The sequence below is a fragment of the Mustela nigripes genome, chromosome 2 (genome assembly GCF_022355385.1).
Source record: "Mustela nigripes isolate SB6536 chromosome 2, MUSNIG.SB6536, whole genome shotgun sequence".
NCBI lineage: Eukaryota > Metazoa > Chordata > Mammalia > Carnivora > Mustelidae > Mustela > Mustela nigripes.
This window is the reverse complement of record NC_081558.1, coordinates 73,128,815-73,151,903: the sequence shown is the minus strand read 5'-3', so window position 1 is coordinate 73,151,903 and position 23,089 is coordinate 73,128,815. Positions and strand designations below refer to the sequence as shown.

The following is a 23,089-nucleotide window of genomic DNA, read 5'->3' as shown; positions in this document are numbered from 1 at the left end:
GAAATAAATGGAGCAGAGCAGGGGGGGCACTGAAGCCCCAGAGCACCCCCAGAAAGTGGCCTCTTGGGTGTCTTCCCCACGAGGCTCCCAAGGGAGCCCAACACCCCACCCAGATTATGCAGTCTCATCTTCAAGTGCTGTTAATCAGAAACCTGCCAGGGAGAATAGTAAATTCCCTCTAAAGATATCTGGAAAAGCATATCAAGCTATATCACCAAATAAGCAATAAAACAACGCACCCATCAAGTAGGTTCTAAAAGATTTATTTTTCTTCTCCTGTTGAGGAGAAAGGCGCCTGTAATAAATGACTAACATTAGTCACAAATCTGCAGGTCAGCAAACAACCACAACAAAATAAAGTCGAAATGACCACATATGAGTACAAGACAACTTGTTAATTACTGTTAAGGATGTAAATTCATTAGGCGCAATGCAGAATTATTTATGAAATGTTGACCAAGGAGGAAATCTGCATCAGAACATTGAGTAAAGACGAGACAAAGCAAACTGATGGAATGTTCAAGTACATTCTCTGGGTCTTATCCATCTGGATTTGTCTCTGCAGAATCTCCCTAACTCCTTCACCCTCCATCTCTAGTCACTGGCATGAGGTTTCTGAAGAAACACGCAGACAGAAACTTCTTTAGAGAGCAAAGAAGAATCTACTACGATGCTGGGAGCCCTGGAAATGCTGTTGAAGATCTCAACATAGACCACCAGTGGCAATGCCCTTGAGCCTAAAATCAGTGCAGATAGTGTGGGTGTTTTCGTAAGTAGAGAGAAAGAGAGATGGGAAGGGAAGACAAATCATATACTGCATCTGGAAACAAGTCATGAGAGAAAATAGTTTGCAAACTAATTGATTAAAATATGGTATAATCATCATCTCCAAACAAGGCAATCCCCTGGGGTAAGAAGAAGAGATTAGAACAACTCTAAATAATTAAAATTTCAAAATTCATCCTTAAAAGTGAGTATGTGCATTTTTAAAGTTACAAATTACATTTAAAAGTAATGCATGTAGACAATTTCGAAACAATAAACACATATTGGGGTGAATGCTCAATTTATTTTTTTAATTTATTTTTTTAACTGTTAGCAGATTGTAGTTGATACCTGGGTAGCCTCTGCGTAGGTAAACACTCAAGGAGCCCAATGGTTTCATGAGGTCAATAACTCCATACTTCACTTTATTATTATTGTCATTGCTGTTACTAGTATTTTGACGAAAGCAATACATGTTAATTGTAGAGAATCAAGAGGTTGAGGAAGAATACTAAAGAAAGGAAAAGTCTATCTCTAGAATCTAAAATAAATCTATCTCTAAAATATTTTGATGTCTGTTGTCTGTCCCTTATCTAACCATACAAGCCTTAGTTCATATGTACATAAGCATCTGTGCACATAAAAACACAAATTTTTTCAAAATTGGCATTATACTATAGTGGCTGTTTGTATAACTCATTTTTTTCAATTAATAATAACTTATGAATATGTTATTTTGGAATAGAATTGTAATTGTCTAGGCCCTAGAAATTTATATATAAATTATGTACTATAATTTAACCAATTTTCTATAGTTGAATACTTAGATTCTTTTCAATCTCTTGCTATTTTAATATTTGATGATCAGACATGAAGGATGCCAAGAAGAATGGACTCGATTTTATCCCGTGGACCAGCCACCCTCCAGGGAGGAACTCTGGGCAGATATTTTAGCTTTCAGGGTGTGCAGGGATTGCTATTGGCATTTAGTGGGGACACAGAGATGTCACCTGCCTTGGAATGTGTAGAGCAGTCCTGAGCAATTAAGCCTTGTCCTGTGTCTTGCCTAACTTTTCAATATCCTACTGGAAATGAATGAGGTGAGAAGCCTGATTTGTCATTATCCAAGCCCATTTTCTAACCCCATTTTACCTACACATGCAAAATACTCTGCATCCATTTTTTTTTAATTTATTTTTTTTAATTTGACAGAGAGAGATCACAAGTAGGCAGAGAGGCAGGCAGAGAGAGAGGAGGAAGCAGTCTCCCTGCCGAGCAGAGAGCCTGATGCGGGACTCGATCCCAGAACCCTGAGGTCATGACCTGAGCTGAAGGCAGAGGCTTAACCCACTGAGCCACCCAGGCACCTCTCTGCACCCATTTTTAACAAACACTAGGTTTTCTACTACCCTGTAAATCAAAGAGAAAGAATTGTTTTCTTCAAAGCTTTACCAAGAGTTGTGTGCCCCTTCTGAAAATGGCATCACTAATAGCACTCCACGCTTGTTACTTGAAACAGCAACATCACCGACTTACAAAACACGGTGCTGTGGGCGGGTTACATTCCCTGTGGTTCTGAGGACATGTGTGAGAATCTTACCACTCACTTCCTCATGTCTTCCAGGGCCGTCATGCCCACGCATGGTGTAGAGAAATGCAAATCCGTATTACAAAGATCAGTTCTCCTTCATGTTTTATGCAAGGACTTGTACTGCCTTGTACAAAATTAGGTGGAGGTAGGTCACCTTTCTTACTGGTCTCATTGGAGGAGAGTAAAGGAACGTCAAGGATGTGTATTATGAACGGCGGTCGTTGGGTGCAGGGGGTTAGAGACTGCTCCTGAAAAGAGCAGGAGGCCATCAGAGGCTTCCAGAAGAGCGACGTGAGGAAGCAGAGCTGGAGATGGAAATGCAGAGAGCAAAGAAAACACATGGGGCCACGGGGATGGTACCAGGAAAGGAAACCAGAAAGGAAGTAAATGCGATGTGGGCAGACCTAGAATATCTGAAGGTTGCGAACATCAGAAGAAAGCGCATCTTAAACAGAGAAGTGTCTGGAACTCAGTGACCAAATGTAGTCTCGCGGAGTGACTGCAGAGGGGCTATGTTCGCAAAAGCAGTCTCACACACGTGCACGTACATTGGCCAACACACACACAGACACACACTCACATGCTTTGAAACTCCGCATTCGTGATCAAGGAATCCCTCTCCCTTCCCACTGCCAAAGGGAAGACTCATGGCGCCACTGATCCTGCCTTCTGACAGCTAAGCCTGACGCTAGCCTGAATCAGAGAGGCAAACCCTTATTCGGTTTATTTATTTGTTTGTGATTCTCCATCCAAGATAAACCCCGAAATAAATTTTAAGTGTGCTTCAAGTGCACTCTGGGTTATAAATCATATCCTTACATTCCCATCTAAAGTAAGCAGAAAAGCACAAGAATCAGATATATATATGTGTGTACGTGTATATATATATACATAAACACATATATGTCTCCACACACCTTCCTTCCTTGTCAAATCCATGCATATATACCCACACAAAGACAATAAAAGGAAACTAAGAATCTGTGAACCGATGATTATGTGTTAGCAGCATACATGCTTACTAATCAGAAGTGACCCTAACAATTAAAATAGTATGACGTTAGACGGGACAAGGAAACCCTGGTTCTAAATGACAGCAAAACATTCCAAAAGGAAGGCATAGAGAGTCACGAATATTCATTATAAGAGAATCAGTGCTGGAAAATACTGGGAATAGAATAGAATGTCCTGATTCATACTCATTTCCAGTTAAGATGAAAAGGTTATTATCTGATTAATAGTCTGATTTAGCATGTATATCCGCCTTCAAGTTCAAACTTTTTTGAGAATGGGTAATAGAACTATTTCTTCACATAAAGGAAGACAGAGTCACCATTACATTTTCACACTGTCCTTTTTTCCCTCTTTTTCTCTTTTATGGGTTACTTACCATCTGAAATGCATTCTTTAGCGCTGTTCTAGTTGCTTAGTATTTCAAAAATGCAAGACAAAGCCCAAGACAAAGCCCAGGACTGTTAACTGCCTGGCATGGGTAATGAAGGGTTTTTCTAGCCAAAGGGACAGATAGCAGCATCCCTCTCTCCCCTCCTCTGCTGCCGGATCTCGGGTTTGACAATGGGTAGAATGTGTATATATTGGGTATACATTATGCTACAGTGTAGGAGGTTTAATGAGCTGTGAAGAAACAGAAAATGACTTGAAGCTAAGAGGAGATGCTGCAGGTGAGGTTAGAGCTGGTTAGGGCTTCAAGGCCATGGTCTTCCATCTTTCTCTTAATTAGCCGCAAATTCCAAGCTCCTTGTCATGAAAGACAAGGACCCTGTGACTGTCCCATCGCACCCCTGGAATCTTTGAATCACACCCTCTTCTCTTATGTCTCTAGGTCATCATGCAATGATTCTTTCTGGAATCTACTTCTCTATAACTGCCAGCAACAGGCTTCTCCTGATCCTTTAAGACTTAGTTCTAATGTGTCACACAGAGAGGTAGATAACCTTTCTCTCAGCAATCAGTGCAAACAGGGTTCATCTCCATCTGGGCCCTTACTAGTTACCTTGGGATCATCCCCTTAATCATGTGTCTCTCCACTTACGAGCTACTCAAGGGTAGGGGCCAAGTCTTGTTGATGTCCTGGTCTCCAGTTCACAGCATGGCGAGCACTCAGTAAATGTTTGTTGCTTGCCTGACTGGGAATAGCAGTGCTGCTAATTGCTTATGAAAGCTATTAACGGGATCACCGATTTTCTCACAGGGGATGGGGAGGGGTTTGCAGGTCAGACCTTTTACAAACCAGGGCCATGCAGGTAGCTGAGCTTGAGAGGGAAGACGCAAGGGGTGGAGCATGACCCAACTTTGACGGTCCTAACCGGTGGTGAATTCCCGCTCTCCGTATCACGGCCCCAGAATCCTCAGGGCAAACTCCCACTGGCTCACTTCAATACCCACCATGTCCATGCAGCAGGGGGGTGGGAGCAAGTAGTGTTGGCTCATGAGACTTCACAGTTCTTGGAACTGGTGTAGAGGCAGGGATTTAACCGGTAGGACCATGCCGGGAGAGGTGCAGGGGAGAGAAAATGAGTCCCTAGAGCCTGGGGCTTCTCCCCACTCGAGACTCTCAGCCCTCACCAGTTGTGTGTGGAGACAATGTCAAGCCCATTTGGTTCTACGATCAGTTGAAACCCATTGCTGGAATCTCTTTTCTTTTCTCTCTCTTTTTTAATCACATAAACCCCTTGGGCAGAAGATGCTTCTGTCAGTGGAAAGAACAGAAGGGCTCACACTCACAAAGGGTACCAGATTAAGGTTTTTAACTTTATCTCTAAGTGAGGTGATGCAAGCAGTCACAGAAGCACACAGAAGCTATTCATGATGGAACTTTAACCTTGTGTCCTGTTATCAGATCACACTTTCTGAAGTATGCTGGGAATGAGAACTTCTAATGAATGCTATGACTATCTTGCAAATAACACCATTATTTGGAATTCATGTGTGGATCAAATAAATTACATTGTTCAAGCATAAACAGTATTGGCAACTGTTTGGCATGTCATTACCTTTCAGGACACTAGAAGCCACTTCTCTTCATCTTCCAGAGGACTTACAAGTACAGAGTTAGTCATAGGATCAATAGACCATGGAAACGGAATCATTTCATCAAAAGGAAAAATGTGATTTACTTATTACTTACTAAATTGAGTTTTTCCCAGAATTCAGGTCCTTCCTCCATCTCTCTAAGGCTCGGTGGAATGTACCAAAAGCAAATGTTGGCATATTCAGGCTGAGGATTAAAAAAAAAAAATTGAGAGTTGTTTTCTTAACCTAAGATGAATCTTAGAGCGTAATTAAGCTCTTAGCTACTTTCTTTAAAAGTTGTCATGTGTGTATCACATTGATAACAAATGAGAATCTGATAAACTTAAACATTCATTCCTCTTTGCTTCTGATAACAGCCTATTGGGAAATTTTCTTATCAGTTGGGTACACATAGAAGGTGTTCTTTCCTCCAGGTAAGGGATGAACACAAGATTGGGAATAAGCATAATAAAATTTGAAGTTGCCTCAGCCAAGCTCTGACCATTAGTTAGCACCTGATACACATATGCCCAGAGATGCCCTGGTTTCTCCTTCTTCAACCCTCATCCTTAACATATTTCTTACACCACCATATCCTGCCAATAAGTCCGTGTCTACGTAAGGTAGCCAAAGGTGGCTTCCATTACTGGCTGCCCCTGACAAATGGAAAATCCCCAATTGTCCATGAGTTGATAACATACGCCATACTTGGACTTGACTTAACCAGCCCTGCTATGACACTAGCCAATACTGTTTTGGGAAAAAGAACATCACCTTGACTCTTGGCTCTCAAGTCTCAGTGGCAGTCTCAAATATCGTGTAGGATGTGAATTGCTAGGGGGCTCATTCAAATCATATTCTCAGATCCTGTGCTCAGAATGCCCAGAGTCTGATGTAGTCCATCACAGAAAAGGCTGGAGAACTGGCGTTTTATGATGCAGCTCGGACAATTCTGAAATAAGTAGTGCATGGTGGACATTGGAGAGACTTTGATCTAAAGAGGCCATAGTCCGATCACCATCTCCAATAATCTGTTTTGGTTAAACATGGGATAAATCTTCCAGAACAGACTTTAGTCTAGCTATTGTCACATAGATAAAATTTTCTCCCCTACACATTCATCCTAATTGGACAAAAACATAGGCTTGTCATCGGCAATCACAGGACTTCTATGCAGTGAACAGGTGCTTTGGAAAATTATGGTAGGGGCTTACAAATCAGATACACGGGAGAGATTAGTTTTTGGAAAGATTATAGGTCATGCCTTCCCGCTCAACAGCTTCCTCATTTGATTCTTAGCAGTGACAATATTTGAAAATAACTTCCATTTTTCCCCACAAACACAGTTTGTAGGTAATGACCTGTATTATAATAGTTCTCAGTAGCCGTCGGAATTATACTCCAGTATTACTATAAAGTTTCCAAGTATTTCAGAAAGATGAAACAGCTATCATCTTATATCTTAAAATCAAGACCAGTACTATAGTTCTGATTCTAGTGGATTTTAAATCACAAGTGAATGCCCAGGATCATTACCAGCTCAACAAGATAAGTTCTTTAACCTCTGAAATTTGAAACACACTTATTGGATTCGACCCCACCCCCCCCCCAAATAAAGGAAAAGGAGCCAAAATCTTCAAAATACAGAGTAATTCAAAATGGAGTACTATTTAATTCAACTCAACTTCTGCAAACATTTATCATAAGACTACAGCAGTCTGTACAAATCCACACAATTTATACTTGGATTTTTGATATAATTGATTTGGTTTCTCTAGGAAAGAAATGTACTGGGCTTTGAAATTCTTTACTCATTTAATGTGAATAAATCTTTTCAAAAAAGTAACTAGGGTTGATTAGAAAGTAGAAGAAAAATACAGTTATTATCTGTCACTGGGTTTTAGGAATTCATGTCTTTGTATCAGTGACGATTTTCTTCCAGATCCCATTTATGTTAGTTATTAATTTACTGCCACTCAGCTCAATTCCACACTCCATATGCTATCAAAATGGAAGTGGACTCGATACTTTTCCTTGCCATCTGGTCCAATCTTAGACTTTATCAGCAGAGGGTGCTGGAGAGACACTGAGAAGGAAGAGGTAACTCTTCAGGGTTCTGGTTTGTTAACCTCATGGATCTTCTCCAGTGTGTGTGGGTTTTTCAGCAACACTGGTGCCCAGACACAACTGGACCCCCTGATAGCTTTCCCTGGGACCACCCCCTCAGATGGCTTCAGAGCAGACTGATAGGTACCCTAAATGGTTTCTTCTGGCACACTTCTCTCAAGGGGTGTCAGCAAGGCACCTTGCTTTGGCTGGTTTCTCTGGCCCCCCTGTGGGTAGCTGGAGTGAGTTTCAAGGTGCAGCTCTGAAAAATGGCTCCCTCTAGCACTCTGGAAGGTAGATTCCGGGCAAATCCTGGGAGGGGGAATGTCTCCGTGAATTCTCTGCCCTCCAGTGAGACACACTGTGCCCTCTCCAACTATGACTGGATCTCAGCCCTGGGAGGGAGTAGCCTCTTGCCCAGGTGCTCTATCCCAGTTCTAGGAGTGGTGGCTGTTTTCTACATCTGATATTTCTGTATTTTTTACAGAAATATATTTTCTGTTTTCCCTTATGAAGCAATCATCTTTAATACCTCTGCTTCTTTTTCTCCTCCTCCTCCTTCTTCTTCTTCTTTTTTAAATATGAAATGCCTCACAAATTTGTGTGTTATCCTTGCACAGGGCCTTGCTAATTATCTCTGTATCATTCCAATTTCAGTATATGTGCTGCTGAAGCAGGTACAATAATTCTTTATACTGTACTTTCCCACTTCAAATTACTGTGCAGTTTTTGTCTTCTTATTGGACTGCGACTAATACATCATTAACTCATTATTATCATTTGCATGGCAACATCATAAATCATTTTGCAGTAGTTTTTACCTACTACCGTATCTGTCCTATGTTTCATAAGTTAGGACCTAAGCCTTTTAAGTCAGCTTTTAAATTTGTTTTTCTTAGTTTCTGTTTTGATGTTTTTGAAGTGACATATTTAGGAATCCTTTTGTCTGGTTTCTTTGAGAAGGGTGTGGCTTCAGTGCCTTGGCATTTGAAAACTGGTAAAGTCTTTCACTCATTGTTTTTTGGTTTTTTTGTTTTGTTTTGTTTTTTGTTTTTTTAAAGATTTTATTTATTTATTTAACAGACAGAGATCACAAGTAGGCAGAGAGGCAGGCAGAGAGAGAGGTGGAAGCAGGCTCCCTGCTGAGCAGAGAGCCCCATGCGGGGACTCCAACCCAGGACCCTGGGATCATGACCTGAGCTGAAGGCAGAGGCTTTAACCCACTGAGACACCCAGCCGCCCCTTGTTTTGTTTTTAAGATTTTATTTATTTATTTGACAGCACAAGCAGGGGCAGCAGCAGAGGGAGAAGGAGAAGCAGAGGGAGAAGCTGAGCAGGGAGCCCAACAAGGGGCTCGATTTCAGGACCCAGGATTGTGACATGAGCCACCCAGACACCCCCAAGGCAGTCCTTTTGATGCATCATCTGATTGGAGGAAATTTGATCTTCCTTTGGTGGAATACCTTTATTGCCATCATTTCCAAAATTATTAAAATTTGGAAAAAATATCCCTTTGAATATTCATAAGGAACATATTTGAGTTTTTCCTCTCTCTTTGCCAGCTTGAATTTGATAAAGTGACTTTCTTCAAAGAGCCTTAAGAATACTAAGGAGTATTTTCAAGAGTAGAACCGTTCATATGCCACTTCATTCCCCCTGTATAGGAACGCCTGACCTCTTGGGTGTCTTAGGAACACTTGAGTCTATGTATTCTAACACCATAAAATTGAGAAGGCATAAAAAGAAATCCAAGTGTCTACAGAAGACAAATGATAGTGAAGGGTACAAAAACACCTGTAGCAGTGAAAATATTTTCACACCTTTAAAAATTCATGGAGGAGCGCCTGGGTGGCGCAGAGGGTTAAAGCCTCTGCCTTCAGCTCAGGTCATGGTCTCGGGGTCCTGGGATGGAGCCCCACATCGGGCTCTCTGCTCAGCGGGAAGCCTGCTTCTCCCTCTCTCTCTGCCTGCCTTTCTGCCTGCTTGTGATCTCTCTCTCCATCAAAATAAATAAATAAAATTTAAAAATTCATGGAGAAGTATAGAAGTGTCACTAAAAAAAGATGGACACATTCTATCCTGATTTTCAGAGAGAAAAAAATAGATACAGTCTAAGAAATAAAGCAGGCAGCTTTGAAGTCAATTCCAGCAAGGATTACTGAGCAAGCGATAGGAGACCCCTTGGGGAAGAATGTCAAAGGTCACCAAGACATCGTAGCTGGTATTCTCTAAAACCATGTCATGTCAAAAGAAATTCATCTCCTTTGCTTACGACGTCTTTAGATCACAATAATAATAATAAAAGACAAAGCTAGCACTAGGCATTTTAATAAGTAGAAATGCAGAATCTAGCAGATAGGGGGACATAATCATGTAAGTATAGAATGAAGAAAGGGGGCATGGTGGATTTTAATGGACTTTAAGCTTTTGATTTTAAATATCTGAGGAAACTACTAAAAAATTTCAAAAGCAGTACTGAGGAGCACAAAAAATCTGGGTCTTAGAGTCACTCAGATTTGGTTTGAATTCCAATTTCAGTAGGTCTTTGCTTGGACAAGTATTGAACACGTTAATCTCCAGCTTCCTAATCTGTGAAATGGAGATCCTATCCGCTACTGCACAGAGGCGGTTTGATGAGCACAGAGATTATTTCCAATATTTACTACTGTATCTGGCACACAGCAGGCACCCTATTAGCGTAGCGACTATTATCTGGAGCTAGTTTGGTAGAAAGAGATGTCCTTTTCAAGTAGATGAATAGTCACATTTAAATCAGTACTAGGTGAGACACGTCGCTATTTCTGCATACAGTATTTGAGGGGGATGTTCAAGAATTATGGTCTGTCCATAGAAGGATAACTGAAATGTTCAATTCATAAGCAGAATTTTCTGTGTTCTAGATACTGGACCAGACGTGACGATGAGAAAAATAACTTACACTGTATGCTCGTCTCCGGGAACTCAGAACTAGTAATAGAACTAGGTACAGGAATGAGAGTTACAAAAGAAATTCCTCATAATAAGAAACATTTCTGGCAGCAAGAATAGTGCACATGTAGAAGTCCATGTATACAGAGGGATGGCAAGGATTTGGAATGGATAGAGAACAAGTTGAAGAGAGGTGAGGATGGACATGGGAATGAGCATCACTTCACGAAAGCCTTCCCCATCCGCCATGCTTGGGAGTCTGGGCTTGAGGCAATGTGGACTCATGGGAGAGTTTCAGTCTAGGGAGGAGATTTCATTTTAGAAAGGCCCCAGCGTGGCTGCTGTGTGGAGATGGGTAGGAGGGCATCTGAGACTGGAAGGGGATGAGTTCTGAGGCAGGGCGAACAGGAGGAGAAAGCCACCTTCACTGTTTTGGGGCCATCTGGCTCCCGTAAATAAAATAGCCAGGACAGGAGGCTACCTGAGGATGAAAACCCACTTTCACTTGCATTACAAGATTGTGAATATTTGCAATTCCCTAAAGATGATGGTGCGAGTTTCCTCCCTTCATTTTTAAGCCTTTAGGAGGAGTGACAGGAGCCTGAACTGAGGCAGTGGCTTCAGCAGTGGAGAAAAGGGCTCAAGATACATTTAAGAGAAGGGGAAGGGAGATAGGGAAGACAACATCAAGATTTTTGTCTGGATAGATCATAGTTCCAGTGCGTAGAATCTGGGAAAAGAGAATGGCTACACTTCAGCTTTAGAAATGTTGAATTTGAGGGGTGCCTGGATGGCACAGTCGGTTGAGGGTCTGATTCTTGGTTTTCAGCTGAGGTCAGGAGATGGAGCCCCATGTCAGGTCTCACTGAGCACAGGGTTTACTTGAGATTCTTTCTCTCCCTCTGCCTCTCCCCCCAGTAAATGAATAAATCTTAAACAAAAAACAAAAAACAAAAAACTGAAGTTGGCGTGCCTGTGGGAGTCTAAGTGAAAATTTCAGGACATGCCTATGTACAAAGGACCAGAGTTTAGAAGACAAGACAAGGATAGAGCCATTATTGAAGTCAATGATAACAAAGTTTAGAAATGGATTAAACATTTCAAGGGGAGTATGTAGACACAGTGAAGAACTAAAGGCAGAAGAGTGGAAAATATTATCTAACCGGGTACCCAAATGAACAGACCTCCTTCACATAGAGACTGAGGGGAAAAAAAAAAAAAAGAAAGAAAAGTCACATGGAAAGGAGAAAAACTGGGAGAGAAATTCAAAGAAACCAAAACAAAAGAGCATTTCAAGAGGGAAGGAATCGCTAATGGTGTAAGATGCTATAGAAGTCCAACAAGATGGAGATTTTAGAATGTGCATTGGATTTTGTGATTAGAAGAGTGCTGCAATCTAATAAAACTAGATAAAAAGATGACCATAAATGGCAAAATGCTTGATACATAGTAATAGGAGGGGTCAAAAAGTAATAGAATATGAATAATTAGAGGTCGGGGGAGGAGGACTGAGCTGTGAATTGTCTGACACAGGAATTGTTCAGGAAGAGGTTGACTTTCTGTTATGGTTACTGTCAAGAGAAGTTTCCTGCCTTGAGCAGGAAGGTGACTGGATGTCCTTGAAGCTCCTCGATAATCTGGCAAGTCTGTGAAACCTAAATAATTCTTCCTAATGTGGAACTCAGGAAGAGAAAAACAAATAGTTGAATAATTAGGACTCTCCCAGGAGATCAAAATAAAATATGTGAATGATAGTATAAGAATGAATGTACCTCTAGGAAAACATCTATTAGATCTTAGTTCTCACACAGAAAAACAGAGAGATGATTTTCAGGAGCCTATGAATAATGTAGAATTCATTTGAAGTGATAACTTTCAATCATCTTCAAGAAGATAATGCATTACTTTTGCTCTTTTCAGGAAAAGATATTCAAGTATCGGAGACTTGGTTTTATTGTGTTCATACTGGAGCCGGATGGCCCCAAAACCTGTTTTCAATATTCCACTTAAAATTCTATCTGCTAAAAAAGTGAATGAATAGATGTATTCATTATAAATCTATTTATTACATATAATATAAGTAAAATTTTATACATACAAAAATATATAAATATATATATATAATTATAGGCTTTCATTTTTCCTAAACTGAAAGACTTAGTTTCACAGACTATAATCAAATCTCTCTCCTCTTAAGTATGCATTAGGGTTATATTTAATCAATCCAAAGTAAGCATTTGTTAACAAAAGGGGTAATTGTCTTGACACTTATATGTGAGATTCAAGGTCTAAATTTACATTATTTCTCCAAATGGAACACAGAGAAGAGAGGCAAATGCAGATCACATACAAATACCCTTGTAAGAAGGAGTTCTGGTTCTGGAGTACAGTTGAGAAAGCCACCTTCACTGTTTTGGGGCCATCTGGCTCCCGTAAATAAAATAGCCAGGACAGGAGGCTACCTGAGGATGAAAACCCACTTTCACTTGCATTACAAGATTGTGAATATTTGCAATTCCCTAAAGATGATGGTGCGAGTTTCCTCCCTTCATTTTTAAGCCTTTAGGAGGAATATATAAATAGCTTCTAAAACAGTTCACCTTTTTTTTTTTTTTCACTTCTTTCAGCTCTATCAAAAGATTGTAGTTCCAAGGTATACAGCACTTTCCATAAGCACCATGGCCCCCGCAGCCAGAGAAATAAAGGAAGTAATTCAAACTTGTAAAAATAGAGGGAAACTCAACCTCAGGGAAATAAAGAAGGCAACTTAAACTCAAGAATATTTAAAAAGTCACCCGGACTCCAACTCCCAGCCATCCTAGAGCTGTTGTTTTACCCCCTACGTGATTAAGTGTGCATCTCTTAAAAATACACACATTTTCTTATGTAGTCATAATGCCATTGTCAGACCTAACACCATTATCAGTAATCCCTTGGTATTATCCAATAGCCAGTTTCACATTAGAAATTTCCCAGCTGTTTCAAAAAAATTTGCTGTTCACGGGGGGCCTGGGTGGCTCATTGGGTTAAAGCCTCTGCCTTCGGCTCAGGTCAAAATCCAAGGGTCCTGAGACTGAGTCCCACATCGGGCTCTCTGCTCAGCGGGGAGCCTGCTTTCCTTCCGCTCACTTTGCCTGTCTCTCTGCCTGCTTGTGATCTCTGTCTGTCAAATAAATAAATAAAATCTTAAAAAAAAAATCGACTGCTCACAATTGTTCCAACTGGGATTCTGACAGCCCCACACATTATGCGTGGTCAGTGAACCTCTTCAGTCTCTGTGAATCCCTGCGATCATCACTCCCTCCTCTGTAATTTTTCTTCACACCACGGAATGTTGAAGAAACCAGGTCAGCTATCCTGGAGAATGTCCCACCCTCTAAATGTGTCTTTTTGCTTCTTTGGGGTGTTACCAGAAAGTCACTTAAATATGTTTTTTCTTGTTATCTGTGTAAGTTCCTTCATGTCCCTGTTTTTCAGGAACTTTGGACTCTTTTGTAGATAGTGATAGAAGGACTGTCACCACACCTCACCTGGGCCACTGCAACGGCATCTCAGTTTGTCTGATTTGCCCTTTTCTTGGCGGCCCTTCACATCCTCCCTCCTGCCCCATTCCTCTCTTCCCAGGACATCCAGCATCATCTTTTAAAATGGAATTCGGCGGGGTGGGGGGTGGGGGGTGTTAGGGGTATTGGGGTTGGGGAGAGGTTCCTGGGTGTCTCAGTCAGTTAAGCATCTGACTCTTGAGTTCAGATCAGGACATGATCTCAGGATCCTGAGATCAAGGCCCATGTCGGGCTCCACTCTCTCTGCCCCTTTCTCTCTCTCTCTTTTCCTCTTAAACAAATACAAGTTAAAAAAAAAAAAAAAAAGTTTAAAAAATAAATAAATAAAATGGAATTCAGACTCCTGTCTCCATAAAACTTCTTTAATGATTACACTTGGAATAAAAGCCAAAACCAGGACCCACCTGACTCCACCAGCTCCGGTCTCCGCCCACCTCTCCACCTGCACCCCTGCCCCTCATTTAATATACCTTCTTCTGGTTCCTCAAACACATAAAATTCTTTTCAGCTGGAAGCCTTTGTAGTTGTTTATTCATTCTATCTAGAACGTCTTTCCCTCAGACATCTACATGACATACTGTTTACCATTAGTCAGGTCTCGGTTTAAAAAAAAGACCTCAGAGAGCCCTAGCTGTATGCCCCAAATGAAACAGGCCACCCAACCACCAGCCACCTTGTCATTCAGAACTTGCCACATCTGTAACTCTCTTTATGTGTATACTCAATTCTCTCTCATGAACCTGCTTTATTGTTTTCTTAGCACATCTCACTACCTGAAGTTTGCTAGGTATTAATTTGCTTGTTTATTCCCTGTCACTTGCCATTTGAGTATAAGCACCACCAGAACAGGGAATTTCCCTATCTTATGTATGCAATACCTAGAACTGTGCCTGGCACATAGTAATTGCTCAATAAATCTTGCTGAATAAATGAATGCCAAAAGTTAGGCAGATTGCTTATGTATGAAAAAGTTCTTAAGGTTGTAATCTCTAGGTGATGTTTACATTAAGTTAAAAATTGCTATATAGGGGCACCTGGGTGGCTCAGTGGATTAAGCCTCTGCCTTTGGCTTGGGTCGTGGTCTTGGGGTCCTGGGATTGAGCCCCGCATCGGGCTCTTTGCTCAGTGGGGAGTCTGCTTTCTGCTTCTCCCTCTCTCTCTGCCTGCCTCTCTGTCTATTGTGATCTCTCTCTCTGTCAAATAAACAAATAAAATCTTTCTTAAAAAATTGCTATAAAATATATGCTATAAGGAGATCTAAGAGAACATCCCATACTTCATATTTCTTAAATATCAGAATTAAAGAAGATTCTTCATAATTTCTATATATTTTAGGGGAAAAAACCCAGTATTCTCTATCTTTGCAACCATTTTATTTTTTTTATATAATAGCAAACAGTCCAACCACGAAATGACTTATTTTCCCATTGCTCCAAAGCTAATATATTCTCATTATTTTATAAAAAGAGAAAACTATATGCATTATTGTACATTCACTTAATTGATTTTTCACATGTAGGCACCACTATTGCAGAGTTGAATATTCACAGTACAATCATCATGCAATTTATATATTTATTCAGTATTATCCTTGGTAATTATTATTGAGCACTTTAATTTTCAATACTTAGATGCAAGTGTGTTCTTTGCAAATCCAACAAAGGCAAAATACTCACTAATAGAGTAAATTAACATAATGGACTCCATGAATTAAGCTAATGACTTGCTTCTAAGTCTGCAACACAAAAACCAATGAAATATAACAGATTTGAAAATTGCCACCTTCATCCCTGTTGACTGACAAAATCATGAGCACAATTCCATAATCACTTACTTCCAGCAATAGCTTGAATCCTTCTCTTTTCTTGATTTCTTCTGCGAGGTACCTAAAAATGAAAGACACAATAATATTTATACCCCATCATCTAACAACTCCATGAGAACGCATGAAACACAAAAACATTGTTATTTCAGAATGCAGAGGTAAGGCTTAGAAATACAGGCTTAGGAATAAGGAAGGGCAGGGGAATAGGGATAAACATGGATTTAGGCAGATATCCCTGAACCCACAGCAGACCCCGAGGACCCAAGTAAAAGATACATCTTTTGGATGAGGTGATGTTTATCACTCATGTTAGCATCAAACTTTAACCCCAATATGAAAACCACCTAAAATAGATTGGAGATACATCTCTGACTATGTGGGTTTCACATTCACGTCCTAGACGGGGATTTAACACATGTACTTATATTACCTAGCTGGCTTTTGGTGTATAGTCTTACCTGTAAGCTCATTTAAGATCAAGGAAGCTGAACATTGTCTATTCCAAGGCCAGGACAGAGGGTCAAAGGACTGATCATGTTAAAAGAAAGTAGGCTGTGGCCACTGACAGAATGTCTATGAAGTCATCTCCAATATCAGGGAAAAAAGAACTATCATGCCATAAACAAAAGGTACAGATATAGGAGATGCAGAATATGACCAAGGAAAGATGAAAATAACCTTGAGAACATAGAGTAGAGCAACATGGGCAGCTCTCCCCTGGGCTTGGTTATAGTCTATATGAAAAGAGGAGCCTTTCAAAATAACTGGTTTTAAATGATTTGATTAAGAGCCTTGCAAGGTTCCTAACCCTAGACCTAGTATTTCAGATTTGGGGGTAAAATGTAAGAAAATGATCAAGGGTATTGACAAAAATATACTTGACAAAATAATTTTTTGTGATTTTATAAGTAACAGTGAAAGAAAGAAAAAAGGAAGAAAAGAAAGAAAGAAAGAGGGAGGAAGGAGGAAGGAAGGAAAGAAAGAAAAACATTACGCCCAGGAATGAGGATTGGCTTTGAAAATTAGGACCCATTCATCATATGAAATTATGGTATAATTATCAGGAAAGGGCAACAAGGTGGCTCAGTTGGTTGAGCATCTGACTCTTGATTATAGCTCAAGTCATGATTTCGGGTTGTAAGATCGAGCCCCGCACCAGGCTCTGCACTCAGCATGGAGACTACTTTAGATCTCTCTCTGTATCTCCCTCTGCTCCTCCCTCCATCTAAAAAATAAATGAAAATAAATCTTAAACAAATTACATGCAATATGATCATGTCACTATATTTATTAAATTAATATTTAAAAACAACAAAAATGTTTTTCTTGGGCCTCAATTTCAAGAAAACTGAAACAACACAATCTGCTTTTCTAACCACAAATGTTATTTCAAAAGAATGAAGTAAAACCATGCATATATGTAATTCTACCCAAATCTATGTGTAAATATGTGTGCATGTATTTCATACAAAATAACCAGAAACAAGACTAAAATCCAGAAATTGGCAAATGGTAAAATAAAACATATTACAGCAACACAACATCATACGACACAGCTATTAAAAAGAATAAATTACATCTACTTCAATTAAGCCGCAGGGATGCTCATGATGTATTAGCAAGTACCTTGCTTTCATTATTGACATTTCTCAGCATGTCAATAATGTGTCAATAATATGTCAATAATATGATTCTGTCATACATTCAATATGTCAAATTGTCAATAATATGATTTTGCTTTTTAAGAAATTATCAAAAAGAATGCAGAAGTAATTCTTATCCCTGTATCCATATATAGGTAGAGAAATAGATAGATCTCTCTCTATCTACATATCTCCATATATATCCCCCCCACAGAGTAAAGAATGGAAGGGTACACAATAAATTCTTAGTGTTTACCTGGAGAAGGGACATATAGAATACAATGGGGGAGTTAACAACTCTTTTCTTATATTTCTTTGCAAAGTTTCATAGATGTGGTTACTTGTGCAATTTTTTTTTAAGATTTATTTATTTATTTATTTATTTATTTATCTATTTATCTATTTATTTGACAGATAGAGATCACAAATAGGCAGAGAGGCAGGCAGAGAGAGACAGGAGAAGCAGCCTCCCTGCTGAGCAGAGATCCCGACGGCGGGGCTCGATCCCAGGACACTGAGATCATGACCTGAGCCGAAGGCAGAGGCTTAACCCACTGAGCCACCCAGGTTCCCCTGTAATTTTTGAAAGGAAACTTAAAAAAGAAAAATGTAAAGCACAAATATAATAGTCGAATACAATCCCTGTCAATACAAGGAAAGCTTGGGAACCATATTTTTTCAACTTCTCAGACACAAACACATACAGGCAATCTGTAAACTCCAAAGCAATACCACACCTCATCCTGAAGAAGCCTATGCTAATCCTGGACACCACGAGACTATGGAAAAGCTTTGCACGTCCAGAAATCCTGGGACTGATTCTAGAAGATTCTAATTATGCAGCTCATCAACTTTGTGACTCTAGGCAAATTCCTTAGCTTCCCTGAGCCTGCCTCAGTTTCCTCTTGTATGCAATAGAAATGTGGGACTAGGTGAGTCAAATCCTTCTCCAACAGATGATGGCTGTGGGAAACTTACAGAAATGTCTCAATTTAGGCTATTTCTGTCAAATTGGCTAAGCTGCTCCCAAGAGAAAGGCATCCTAAAACAGAGTTGTATAATTTCAGTTTAAACTCTGCTTTTTGCTACTTATGGGTACCCAGGCTTTGTGTCACGGCCATTGTCCCTACTGAAGCCACTCTCAGAGCACAGAGTGTAACACTTCAGGTGAGTTGAGAGTAGCTAGGTGATTTGGGTGAAGGGTTGTTATTATAACTACAATAAGAGGCTTACACGGGAACCCCCAACTATGCTCCATGCCAACCCATATTCATAAGTCTCCCACATAAAAAAGTTCAACTGCCAAATAAATGTGAGCAATGCTGGGAATGCCAGTTTGATTATTTTTGTCTACAATTAGTAGAGTACTTGGCTTAATTCATAAGGATGTTTATTTTTTTTTTAAGATTTTATTTATTTACTTGACACAGAGAGAGATCACAAGCAAGCATAGAGGCAGTCACAGAGAGGTGGTGGGGGGGAAGCAGGCTCCCCTCTGAGCAGAGAGCCCAACGCAGGGTCCATCCCAGGACCCTGAGACCATGACCCTGAGACCACTGGGTCCAAGGCAGAGGCCCAACCCACTGAGCCACCCAGGCACCTCACATAAGGATGTTTATTGAACCGGTTGGATGGTTCAATGCTGTCAAAGAACCAGGCATTTTCTACCATTTCAGCCTGCCTTGCTCAGAGTGCTAATGACTTGCCTCACGTTCTCAAGACGGGTGCCATACTCCAAGCATCGCAGCCTTCGACACATGTCCAAGAAGGAGGAGAGGGGGCTGGAGCAAAAGTCTTTCCTCTCCCTTTCTCTCTACTGAGGTAAGAGTATTTTCCCCAGAAGCCTTCAAAGAACTCTTCCTCAATCTTCGGGACTGAGGCTGAGTCATATACTTACCCTAAACTCATTACAGGCAATGGAGATTGGCTTAGACCACTGTTCCCAGCTATACTGTTGCTATCTAAATAAAATCAAGGTTCTCTTAGTAAGAAAAAAGGGGAGAATGGCTGTTGGGTGAATAATAAACAGTGTCTGCATGTTAAAAATGTTAAAAACAGGGGTGCCTGGGTGGCACAGTGGGTTAAGCCTCTGCCTTCAGCTTGGGTCATGATCCCAGGGTCCTGGGATCGAGCCCCGCATCAGGCTCTCTGCTCATCAGGGAGCCTGCCTCCACCTCTCTCTCTGCCTGCCTGTCTGCCTACTTGTAATCTCCATCTATCAAATAAATAAATAAAATCTTTTAAAAAAATGTTAAAAACAAAGTTAAAAATGTTTCTCTATTATAGGCCCCCTCAGGAAAGCTGTAGCTCTGAGAGAGAAATAACATAGTAGTTAGCACTTTCCAAACATATTTGAGCATGGAAATATTTTTTGGAAGAACATTCATTAAGAGCTTCTGGAAGTCTATTATCCCACAGAGAGCAGTTTCAGAGATGGTAGCTGAGAAGTGCTTCTTCAATAAGGTACCTTCCTCTCTTCTTGAATAAAAAAGTTTAAGTGCAAGGAGTTTGGGGGAGGGAATCCAAATAAGGTTTGAGTCACTTCTGCCCACATTGATAGGAATGATTTGTTCCTCACAATTTTTCTTTTCAATACATAAAAACAGACTAAAGATAAAATACATTTCCAAAAAAAATAAAAATAAAAAGAACCTCTTCTTATCTGATACAAACCAGAAAAAGATGTACATTTGAGTTTGGAGATATAAAGCAGGAACCAGGAACCACTTCTACCAAAAGGCATCCAGGTAAATGGGTTCAAAAAACAATAATAGCTTTTAAAAACTCATCACTTTGCTTCCTGCCAAGCTTGGCAAAAAGAGAGAAGAGAGGGCGAAAAAATTACACATTAGCAAGAATTTTCACCAATCTTACAGGGTACAAAAACTCTTTGTATGAAGATTCTGGCTTGATTTTGAAGCAGACATTAATGCTAATCTTGTTCCCAAACACTTCCCTTTCCTTTGCTTACAAATAGGCTTCCAACCCTGAAGTCTCTCAATTCTCTGATTCGTTCGGTGATTAGGTCTGTGTTTTGCCTTTAATTTGTCCTTTTGTAGGATATTCTTTCCTTTCTGGAAGCAGCCTTTCCAGTTCCTTCCTCAGCTACTCGGAGTCTCCCTGGAACACTCTGAACCAACCTTCTCTCCCAGTCTCACCTCCTCATTTGAAATTTCTTTCTGATGCACGGAGCTTCCAGAGCTCCTGAGAGGTTTCTCCATCTGCTTTCCGCATGCTCTGCATATATTAGAACATATTGCACGATGCGTGTGATTCATCACAGACACCTACATGCTACGTTCTCCTGCAATTGTGGGTTTTGAAAAATTACCAATATAAAGATAAAATGAAAACACTGGCCCTTCCGTAGCCCTGTATACTCCCCCTCTCCCATCACCTAGAGAAATACACAAGCACAGAAGTGCCATTGGTAACTGTTCACCTTTTCCACACTGAAAACAATAAATCCCTCAGTATTCATGCAAGTCGGTGAAATGAATGCCATCTTGAGAGATTACAGAGATTGTGTGTCAAGGGACTAGATAAATGATACACTAGAGATCTAACCAAGTAGCCGAATGGGAATTCTTGAGCTGTTTGTTGTTGTTGAAAAGATTTACACACATGACTTTTCTCAGCTTGCTTGAAAAATTACCTCTTACTGAATAATCATTTAACCCGGGGGCCACAGCAGAGGCCTACAACGTGCCCCCGGCAACAGGTAGCCCTGGGCACTGGAAAACATTTTCAACTTTCCTAAGCAGATACCAGGGGTACACGGTCACCTGCCTGGTGCCCGAGGTGGTTTTAAACCTCAGCCGTCTGCGTTTCAGTTATGCTTCATAATTGCCTGCTGTTTTTCAGTTCCCGATGTCACTGGTTTTCAAACAACCCAACGAGAAAGCAAGTTTTTAGTCATTAATATTTCTCAAGATAAGAGTTCTCTCGGCAATTGGAATGATGAGGGTCAAATGGTAATTAGTAAAGGCTTTAGAGCTCTTCCAGGCACTAATTTTCCCCTTTTTTTCTAGATTCTGACAACTTATTAAATAGGAATCTTTGTCCTTTAAAATCTGCTTTTGTGTTCCCAAGGGAAAAGAGCAAGATCTCTGATCAGGGGGATGGCAAACCATTATTCCATCAAACTCCGGTCCTTCAGTCTTAAGGTCAAGATACAAATTTCAAAACTAAGCTTCATTTAGACTCAGAAACATGGAATACTCTTTCTATGCAGTCAGAGCAATCTTTCCTGCAAGGTCAGTGGAGAAAGAGCTGCCCAGCCTGTCCAGTATTTGAGAGATCTGACAGAGGGTCTAGGGACAGGTGTTTTGGCTAGACAGGCTGCTGGTAATGGGTGCGCAGCTCAAATAGTAACACAATTCTCATGTGCAGCTTTACTTTGTTAATTCTTTTTTTTTTAAGATTTTATTTATTCATTGGACAGAAAGAGAGAGATCACAAGTAGGCAGAGAGGCAGGCAGAGAGAGAGGGGGAAGCAGACTCCCCGCCGAGCAGAGACCCCCTACGTGGGGCTCGATCCCAGGACCCTGAGATCACGACCCAGCCGAAGGCACCCACCAAGCCACCCAGGTGCCCCTACTTTGTTAATCCTTATCTGCTGAAGGAAATTATACTCTTTGGAAACAAAACAATGTTAATTCTGAGATTATAGACATTATGCCAGGTAGAGCCTTCTGGACAGGGATGAGAATCGTTTTTCAAGTCAGTGGCCTACAGTCAGCTCCCAGTGGAGCTTGAACTCTCAAGAGTCAGTGGTTTGAACTGATTACACCGGCTCACTTACTCAGTGGTGTTCCAGAGCTACTATGGACTGGCTAGTGAGAGCCCATGTTAAATATTTAGGAATTTTATAAATCAAAAGTGTTGATAGCTTGCAGTTTTACACAGTGGGAATATTTACACCATGGTGATTGACAGACGTAACAAACTGGGGCTTCTGTGTCTTCCTCCTGAGAGCCAGTTTTCCAAGACACTGCTGTACATGGGTTCAAACAGAGTAGATCCCAGCTCTAAGAAAACGTTTCTCTTTTTCTAAAGAGCAGAACTACAAACTAATTAGCCAATCTGAAAATAAATAAAATCATAAAAATACTTATGTTGCCAACTTGATATAGTTCTTAATCCTAGAGATACTTTCTCTAAGTTTCTAATTTCATATTCACTCCAAGTGGCATGTCTAAAAGGGTTCAGCCAAAAATAAAATAAAAATAGGGGCACCTGGGTGGCTCAGTTTTTTAAACATCTGACTGGCTCAGTTTTTTAAACATCTGACTCTAGATTTTGGCTCATCTCATTCTCTTGGGGTTGTGAGCTTGAGCCCCACACCCGGCTTTGCACTGGGCATGAATCCTGCTTAAAATTCTCTCTCTCTTTCCCTCTGCCCCACTCTTTCCACTCTCTGTCTTTCTGTTTCTCTCAGAAAGAAAGAAAGAAGAAGAAAAAAGAAAAGTAAGAAAAAAGAAAAAGAAAAGGACTCAACATTTACTTGTCATTAGGGGTAGGAAAACAGGATGACCTTGCCCACCCTAGGAAGAGAGGGCTGGGTAATAAAAACTGTGAAAAGTTAAGACAAAAAAAAAAAAATGATGAATAATAGCATGAAAGAGGAGGGATT

At 40.4% G+C, this 23,089-nt stretch overlaps 1 protein-coding gene and 1 non-coding gene across 2 annotated transcripts in view; both read right to left on the bottom strand.

Moving 5' to 3' along the window:
* The window catches only part of GADL1 (glutamate decarboxylase like 1), a 185,939-nt gene that overhangs the window by 49,105 nt on the left and 113,745 nt on the right, over positions 1 to 23,089 (bottom strand). Inside the window, exons 13-14 of the mRNA XM_059387957.1 lie at positions 15,821 to 15,872; positions 5,505 to 5,594 (exon numbers count right to left, since the gene is read on the bottom strand). Coding sequence (XP_059243940.1) covers positions 5,505 to 5,594; positions 15,821 to 15,872 — 142 coding nt within the window. The remainder of the gene's footprint in view (positions 1 to 5,504; positions 5,595 to 15,820; positions 15,873 to 23,089) is intronic.
* Positions 8,071 to 8,172, bottom strand: LOC132012684 (U6 spliceosomal RNA). The gene has a single exon (XR_009402686.1). It is a non-coding gene; the product is annotated as a U6 spliceosomal RNA (small nuclear RNA).